This window comes from Danio rerio, chromosome 13 (genome assembly GCF_049306965.1).
Source record: "Danio rerio strain Tuebingen ecotype United States chromosome 13, GRCz12tu, whole genome shotgun sequence".
Classification (NCBI taxonomy): domain Eukaryota; kingdom Metazoa; phylum Chordata; class Actinopteri; order Cypriniformes; family Danionidae; genus Danio; species Danio rerio.
The window spans coordinates 4,952,550-4,961,737 of NC_133188.1; the positions used below are offsets into that span (position 1 = coordinate 4,952,550).

General features: G+C 33.6%; 1 protein-coding gene across 1 annotated transcript; it reads left to right on the forward strand.

Moving 5' to 3' along the window:
• Window positions 1-1,500: 1,500 nt before the first annotated feature.
• Window positions 1,501-6,723, forward strand: mrps6 (mitochondrial ribosomal protein S6). The gene is given in 2 exon segments (NM_001045456.1): window positions 1,501-1,924; window positions 6,461-6,723. A coding segment is annotated over 1 exon segment (357 nt). The 5' UTR covers window positions 1,501-1,565; the 3' UTR covers window positions 1,923-1,924; window positions 6,461-6,723.
• Window positions 6,724-9,188: the final 2,465 nt, after the last annotated feature.

Genomic DNA, 9,188 nt, shown 5'->3' on the forward strand with positions numbered 1-9,188 from the left:
TGTCACACATTAAAGTTAATTTTATATAAAGTCATAGTGTACACAACAATCTCTGGGCTTGCTGCATAACAAATACCAAAATTGAAACAATTTATAAAACAATGAATCACTTTCTGGCCATCGGATATTAGGCATGGACATATATATTGCGATTGTGTTTTTCGAAAGTATTAAATCGCTTTGAAAACGTTTATTGTTACCATTTCATGAATCTCCCAATTCAGTTGAATAAGGCGCTTGGACCCGGAAGCCGCTCCGCGTGTCGTCACACTTAACAAGCGGATAAAGCTCTAAATAATCGAGCTCCTGTTTATCTAAACAACCTTCTGTCTCGCTACAATCCAACTCGCTTTTTAAGATCTCAAAACTCAGGGCTTCTACCTAGAATAGCAAAGTCTACTAAAGGAGGTTGAGCCTTCTCCTTTATGGCTTCTACACTCTGGAATAGCCTTCCTGATAACATCCGAGGCTCAGACACACTCTCTCAGTTCAAAACTAGATTAAAGACCTGTCTGTTTAGTAAAGCATACACTCAATGCATCACTTAGCGGGTTGAAGTTTCTACATCTTACTTACATACAATATGAACAGCAGCTAAGCTGATTATTCTCTTTATTCTCTATTTCCAGCTGGGGATACTCATCCCAAGGTCATCAGATTATGCGGAGTCACTGATTGGATCCAAGTCCAGCGACAAGATGATCCCAAGGTTTCCATACCCGGGACCAGGCCATATCCTGAGCTGCTGCTGTGCTGGTGGTCATGGGGGAGTGGAGAGCATGAGACTGATTCCACTGACGCTCCAGGGACAGACGAGTCTTCGCTGAGGCCAGCTTCTAGCCTCCACCGCTGAGACTGCAGCTCTGCACAAGACTTTTGGCCAGTGGAGAAATTAAAATGGTCTGTTTTTTTTTCTTCACTCTTCTATCGGTGGTGTTTTTTTCCCTCTCCGCTTTCACCACTGGCTTGCCTGGTTCAGGAGCGGTAGAGCTGTGCATCAATGAATTTGCTCTTCAGTGTTTGGACTCTCAGTGATGATTTTAAACCACACTGAACTGAGCTAAACTGAAATGAACTTAAACACTAAAAACTGAACTACCCTGATTTAGTTACTATGACCATTTATGTAAAGCTGCTTTGACACAATCTACATTGTAAAAGCGCTATACAAATAAAGCTGAATTGATTTAAAGTTTGGTTACATTGGGTTAGGATTGGCCAGCCCAGTCAACAGACATTAACATTATTGAGCTGAAACAACACAGTTCTTGAGATTTTTTGAGGGGACAACTTGATTGTTTTATGTTCAATCCACTTACATTTTTTTAAGTTAACTCAATCGATTTGTGTTGAGACAACATGAATGTATTGTGTGGAACGCTGCATTTTTTTTTACAGTGACAACCTATTTTGAGTGAACTATCACTTTGCTCCCGTGCTGTAGGTGGCGCACTGCATCAACCCGCGTGTGTTTCCAGTGTCTCCTTGAAGAACACACACATGCACACTGGTATCTGAGACACATTTTAGCTTGATATAAACTCTGGCGTTCAAAGCTCCGGAGGATGCCTCGGTATGAGCTGTATATGGTCCTGAAGGCGATGCAGAGGCCGGAGACCGCGGCTGTTTTGCGGCGCACGGTGGAGACTTTGTTCGAGCGCGGCGCGGTGGTCCGGAGCCTGGAGAACCTCGGTGAACGCAAACTACCGTACAAGATCTCCAAACACGACTCTCGGCAATCACACGGCGGATATTTCTCCATTGACTTCCACGCGTCGCCGAACATAGTCAGCGGGCTGTTGAATCACCTTGAACGGGACGTTGACGTGCTGCGTCCGACGGTAGTAAAGAAAGACACGGAGCTCCCCAAAGGACAGTGCTGTGGAGTAGCTCGAGAAGTGAAAGCAAAGATGGCCAGTTAAATGTAAGATATCATCTGCTTTTTTTGCTCTGAGGATTTCAGTCCAAATATTCAAACATGGATATATCTGTGATATTCAACTAGCATGGTTAACAACATGGGGACCGTGTCATAAGTTGTATAAATGATATAAAACCAACGTTAACTTACCTCAATGGTTATAAGGTGTACAACATATTTATTTTACTCAAGAGCCAAATGATAATTCTTTTATTTTTTTATTTTTATTTAATTGTTATTGCTTGAAATAACAATACACATAAGAACAAATTCATGGGACCACACACCCTTTAAAAAGGTCAATAATATACAGTCATTCGGAAAAAACTATAATAATAAACAAACAAATAAAGGAAAGAGAAAGTAATGATAATAATAATAAATGAAATACATTTTAAACAGACAGGATTATACAAATAAATGAAATTACAACGACAATTAACCAACTGGACATTATTAAAGCAACTAAAATCAAGAATTTCCTTTAAACATAATATAATGAATATAGTATAATATTTCATAAGTTTTAGATTTTTTTTATAATATGAAGTGATTTTAGGAGTGAGTTTAGCTCAATTCTAAAACTCTCGAGCAATTTTAATTGGGTTTTAACAATACAACCATGTTAATAACCATAACATTAGATGACATCATGTACAATAATAAACAAGGAAATAAAGACAATCAATCAAAAGAAAATAATAATAACTCTCGAGTGAATTTTTTTTTTTATTTTTTATTTTTTTTTATTTTTTTTTTTATTGAATGCTTGAAAAACAATAACAACAAATGTCATGAATTAAACAGCAACAATCCAGGGGTTTTTAGTCATTTAGTCCAAGATAAGTGCCAAGTCCTTCATCAAAGTCCTCGTTCGTATTGCTTTTAAGTTGGTTGATCCTTTAATACACTCAAAATACATTTTCATTTCAATTTTAAATTTAGGGAAAAAAGGTTTACACTTGCAAAACTTGCTCTTGTGAATATGAAATTTGGCCAACAAAAAAACAAGGTTCATGAAATAGGTATTATTTTCCTTTTCACAATCATGGAAACCAAAGATAACATTCTTATATGTAAATTCAAAATCTGCCTTCACATAAACTTTTATAAAATCAAGAACATCACACCAAAATGACATTGAATGAGGGCAAGTCCAAAATAAATGAACAGACGTCTCAGGATTCACTAAGCAAAATGAACAGTTGGTGTTAATATCATTCTTAAGTCTTTTAAGATTACACTTGTCTGGATAGCATCTATGAATCAGTTTAAAGGTAACTTCTCTTGTTTTGTTTGTTATAAAAAATTTGTGGGGTAATGTCCAAACTTTCTTCCAGGAAATATCATTCACAAAACCATTCCAATATGACATTACATAAGGTACAGTAACAAAATCTTCCTGAAACAGGGCTCTTATTTTATTATTGCATTTTGATTTAGATAAAGAAAGGCAGTTTTTACCAATAAATGTTTTCCAAAGGTCCGCTGAATGAAAAGTAATTGGAAATGAAAGTCCTTTAAAAAGCATAAAAACACCTTGTGGAATAGCATCAGCAACAATAGCGAAGTCTTTGGGGCTTACGGGAATTCCGTGCTTAACTAAAAATTCAGAGTAGTTACAAAGTAAACCCCTATCGTTGAAAAGTTGAGACACATAAATTATATCATTTTTAAACCAGTTATTGAAGAATATAGATTTGTTTTTATACAAGATGTTCTTGTTATTCCAAATTATATATGAATGAGGTGTAAAATTGTGTTTAAATATGAGGGACCAAGTTAATAACATTTGCCTATGAAAATGGGACAATTTTATGGGGATTTTCAAAATATTATAATTACAGATTAATAAAAATTTTAATCCACCTAATTTGGAAAAAATTACATTAGGGATCAGATTCCATATAGACAATGGGTTATTGAGACAGTTCTTTATATAATTTATTTTAAAGGTATTGTTTAATGTTGTGAAATCAAGAAAGTTTAAGCCTCCTTTCTCTACAGTATTCCCGAGTACAGATTTTCTAATAAAATGAGTTTTATTCTTCCAAACAAAGTTAAGGAGCATAGTATCAATTTTTTTAAGAGTGGCTGAATCAACATTTAAGGAGAGAGCAGCGTATGTTAACCTTGATAAACCTTCAGCTTTAGATAGTAAGATTCTACCCTTTAAGGACAGATCACGTTGGAGCCACATATTAAGTTTTTTCTTTGTTGTTTCAATTATTGGATTAAAATTTAAAGAGCCTCTTTCTAATTCATTTTTTGTTATTATAATACCTAAATAAGATATCTGATTTCTGATTTTAATATTACAAATTTCAGATAGATTACATTCTTTGATGGACATTAACTCGCATTTTGAAAGGTTCAAGGATAGGCCTGATGCTTTAGAGAATATCTGGATATATTTAAGGGCTACAGCAATTTGATTAACATCTTGCAGAAAAAGCGTGGTATCATCAGCCAATTGACTGATGAGAATTTGTTTGTCAGCTATACGAATACCATTAAGACCACTATTAGATATAAAGGAAGCAAATATTTGGGAAACTAATAAAAATAAATAAGGAGACAATGGACACCCTTGTCTTATACCTCGTGATAAATAAAATCTGGGAGAAGTGCCATATTTTAATTTAATTGTACTATTACAATTGTAATAAAGTGTTTTTATTGCTTTACAAAAAAAATTACCAAAACCAAATTTTTCTGCTGATTTAAAAATAAAATTGTGTTCAATTGTATCAAAAGCTTTATAAAAATCTAGGAAAAGAATAAAGCTATTATGTTCCACCAACTCATTATAGTCCAACAAATCTAAAACTAGCCTGATGTTATTCATTATGTGTCGCCCCCTCATGAATCCTGATTGAGTCTCATCTATAATAGTATCTAAACAATTTTTAATTCTTTTGGCAAATATTGTGGCAAAAATCTTATAATCATTGTTAAGGAGTGTGATGGGTCGCCAATTGTCCAAATTGTTAAGATCTTTCTTAGGTTTAAACTCTCGAGTGAATCACTGGCAAATTTTCCGGGTTTTGACGTCACGACTGAAGGACTTTATCGCGAGATGTAAACAAGTGAGAAACGAATCTTTTCAAAGCTTTGAACCAATTGATTCATGTCGCAAAACAATTCACTGATTCGAAGCTTTCGAAACATCGCAGTAGGAACACCCAGTCAAAAGGTTATTTGTTTGTTCAAAGAATTATACAAGCAAAGTAGGCCTTACATGCACAAACAAGCATGAAGTAATACAATTCCAACATTAGGCAGACACAAATATAAGAAAATGCAACATGTGGTGATGCAAGGGCATAGATTTGGCATGGATGGAGGGGACATCTCCCACCAATATCCACCAACTACTGAAATGCCCACAACAATAATTTAATCGCCTTCACAATACAAATAATGCTCTGTCAACCCTTAGTAACCTTGATGTGCTCAAAGGGTTAAATCCATAGACATATACAGTTAGATAACAGGGATAAAATAGGTAAATTGCATCACATACCTCAAAATTTCTGTACATTCACACCTCCTCAAAGCCAGATTACAGTAAAATCATGTAAATTGACTTTCGCAAGATAGGACGTGCTTCATTAATTGTTATTTGTATTATTAAGTCTTGTTTTTGTTTTTAAAAGCACTAACAGAATTTGTGCTGGTCAATCCATACGCTTTAGGGATGTACGTCCCCACCAATATCAAGAGCAAATCTACGCCCTTGTGGTGATGACAATTGTATTTGACGTTAAAAATAAAGAAACAAGTAAATCAAATAATAATATTTAATAATTTATCAAAGTTTATACAACATACACATTCAAAGGGTTGTAAAGAGGCTATAGAGTGCAAATTTGCTGAATAAAGTAGCTACTTCAGTATCTTTATGATTTGACAAAGTACTGAGTGATGAAGCCATAATAGCAAGTTCATTAATAAAGTGTAAAATAGAAAGGAGGGTATAGGTTTCTGATAGTATGAAACCCTTGGATTAAAATATAACTGTATCATGGTATCGTGATTACTGCTCTGAAGTAAGTCATTTGTAAAACCTTTTTTCCCCTTTGAACACCAAATATTTTATTTTAGGTAACATTTTAAATATTTTGGAGCAATAAACATGTCAGGCTAACTTATTAAAATAAATAAATGACATCTGCTATCTTCATTAGTTTCAAAAACACAGATTTCTTTACAAAACTTAAAGAATGCATTTAATGAAACTTTTATATATACCTGAGGAACAGTATAACAGAACATTTTTAGCTGTTTTAAAACCTTGATTTTTGCAAACCACGGTAAACCTTGAAACTGATACTAAAACACTATTCATAAATGCACAAGTCCAATTCGTAAATTCAAAACACAAATCATAAATACGCAAATCCCATTTGTAAATTCAATATGCATATCACACATGCACAAATCTATTTCTTTTATTCAAATCGCAGTTCGTAAATGCACAAATCCTATTTCGATAATTATGCTGCCTGTCATTAAATTTCTGTCATTCTCCCCTAGGGCTGTGAAGATCGCCTCATCTCCTGGATTTTGTGAAGGGATTTTTGCAGCAGGACGAGCTAGTAAACGCCAGCATCCATTATACAGTTTTGGAGAAGTGGATTTACGTCAGCTAATCATGTCATGCGTGTTTTTGTTTAGAAACTGTGTATATATATGATCTCTTGGCAGGATTTTTTTCATTGAGTATTTAATTTCAGTGTAACAATATTTGATTCACAATTTCATGCTCTGAATTAATTAATAAAAAAATATTTAAACCACTCTGTGCATTCATTCTCTTCCACCAAGAAGACTTGCAAATAATCACACTGAACAAAGGGATACAGCTGCGACCGGAAGTTAAAGAGTATTATATAAATTATTACCCAGTGATTGTATTTTGTTAACTGTAAAAACAGTAATTATACTGAGTTTTGTGCATGATATTAATTAAATTACTTGTTAAATTGAGTTTTATTAGCACCTAGCCCAATCTTCAATAATGTAAAAATGGTAAGTCTTGCTGTAATTAATCAAGTCACACAATTTATGCTGTATTGATGTGCGTATCCACAGCTGTATCCCTTTTAGACAAGCCGCGGTGTTAGCGTTAGTATTTAGCATTAGTGTTATCCTCCTCAGCACTAAGTGCTTTACTTAGATGTACAAATAAGGTTTTATTTATTATTATATGCAGGACTCAAAATAATCCATGTAACTTTTCCATTTATCGAATATACATAGTCAGGGGGAAAAGAGATAACAAATAACGCATTCAGAAGTTTTTAATCAACTCAAAAGCACCACTCAAGACAATCCAATCAACTACACAGTTTCTTTCAGTCCCTTATCATAACCGTTCTGGATTTTTCTGTAAAACTTTGCTGTTTAATCTTGTTTCATGCAGTGGTCTTATTGTTGTCTTGTATAAAGAGATAGGACTTGACAGATGTCATCATTCAGAGTTTGTATCTCATTATTTAAGATGTTATCTTCAGTTAAAGCGCTGCAAAGTAACCCTCATAATACTGTAAGTCATCTTTATACAGAAACAAAAAGCAGCTTAAAAACTTTTCCTTCATGTTTTCCCAACTTAAATCAATTAAGTTAACCTAATAGTTTTTACTGATGTAAGTGTGTTGAACATAATACAATTAAGTCTTCCCAAAAAACTCAAGAATTCTGTTGATTCAGTAGTTTGAACAAGCAGCAAACACAATTTGTTGAATGTATGACATGGGTCATTCCTACTATTCGGTGCCATTTGTGTCCCCAAGGCATTATTTGGTACAGAAAATTTAAAAATGCAAAAAAAAAAAACCTTTAAGCTTTTCTGATAGGATTATCCCATTTCCACAGTAGGACACAATGATAAGTGCTCAAAATTAAATTAAATGTAAAATGATTACGCTAATTACAGAGCAAGTAGCTGAATTGCCATGTCCCAGGTCATTTATAAGCTCAAGTTCAGTTACAAATATAACTTAGAAAAAACTAATAAATACTAGACTTTTCATTGATTTTGTATTGTCATATATACAGTTGAAGCCAGAATCATGAGCCTCCCTGCCCCCCTCCCCCCAATTTCTGTTTAACGGGGAGAGTAGATTTTTTTCAACACATTTCTAATCCTAATAGTTTTAATAACTCGTCTCTAATGACTGATTTCTTTTATCTTTGCCATGATGACAGTAAATCATATGTGACTAGATATTTTTCAAGACACTTCTTAACAGCTTAAAGTGGCATTCAAAGGCTTAACTAGGTTAATTAGGGTAACCAGGCAAGTTAGGGGAATTAGGCAAGTTATTGTATAAAGATGGTTTGATCTGTTGACTGTTGAAGAAAAAAATAGCGCAAAGGAGCTTATAATATTGACCTTAAGATGTTTTTTATTTAACATTATCAGACATACTGTGAAAATGTTCTTGCTCTGTTAAACATCATTTGGGAACTATTTATATTATTTATTATTTATAATATTTATATTAACTTAAATAAGAAAAAATATTCGGGGTGGGGGGGGGGGGGGGGTTAATAATTCTGACTTCAACTGTATATAATACATTTCACTAAAAGCAATTTTTTTAGGGTTTTCACCTTTAATCGGATGGTAATCAATAAATTAAAGATATTTTTCCCTCATCAACATGCTTTAAAAATACATTTCGCAGTTCTGAACGCAACTGAAATAGATTTGATTTATTTATTTTAGATAAAAAATATCATACATAAAATATCATTAACAAAAAATATATATATATACATTTCAACATGGTCGAAAATGGAGTGGGATGAAGCACAAGCTTATTATTTTGCCACCCCATTACCACATACTTCATTCGTCTATTACTTAAACTTATTTCTTCTTTTACTCATCACTTTTTTACATGAGACATTTTTATCCTTTTGGCATCTTTGACATTATTTATTTAAACCCATTTGTACCTTTACATTTTGTAACATAGACCCCCCCCAAAAAAACAGTACTGGAAATAGCCATTAGTTAAAGTTTTATTATACCTTTCTCATTTTATCCATTTTCAGTCACCTTCATCATTATATTCCTTTATGAATATATATTTATACAACTTTTTAAACTGATTATTCTGACATTGTTTGAGAGTCCGATCTAGACTGTTCCATAATTTCACACCACAGACAGACATACACAAACTTTTTAAAGTCCTTGTTTTCACCCTCCTAAAATCTAGTTCGTCTCTCAGGTTTTATCCCCCTTGTCTTT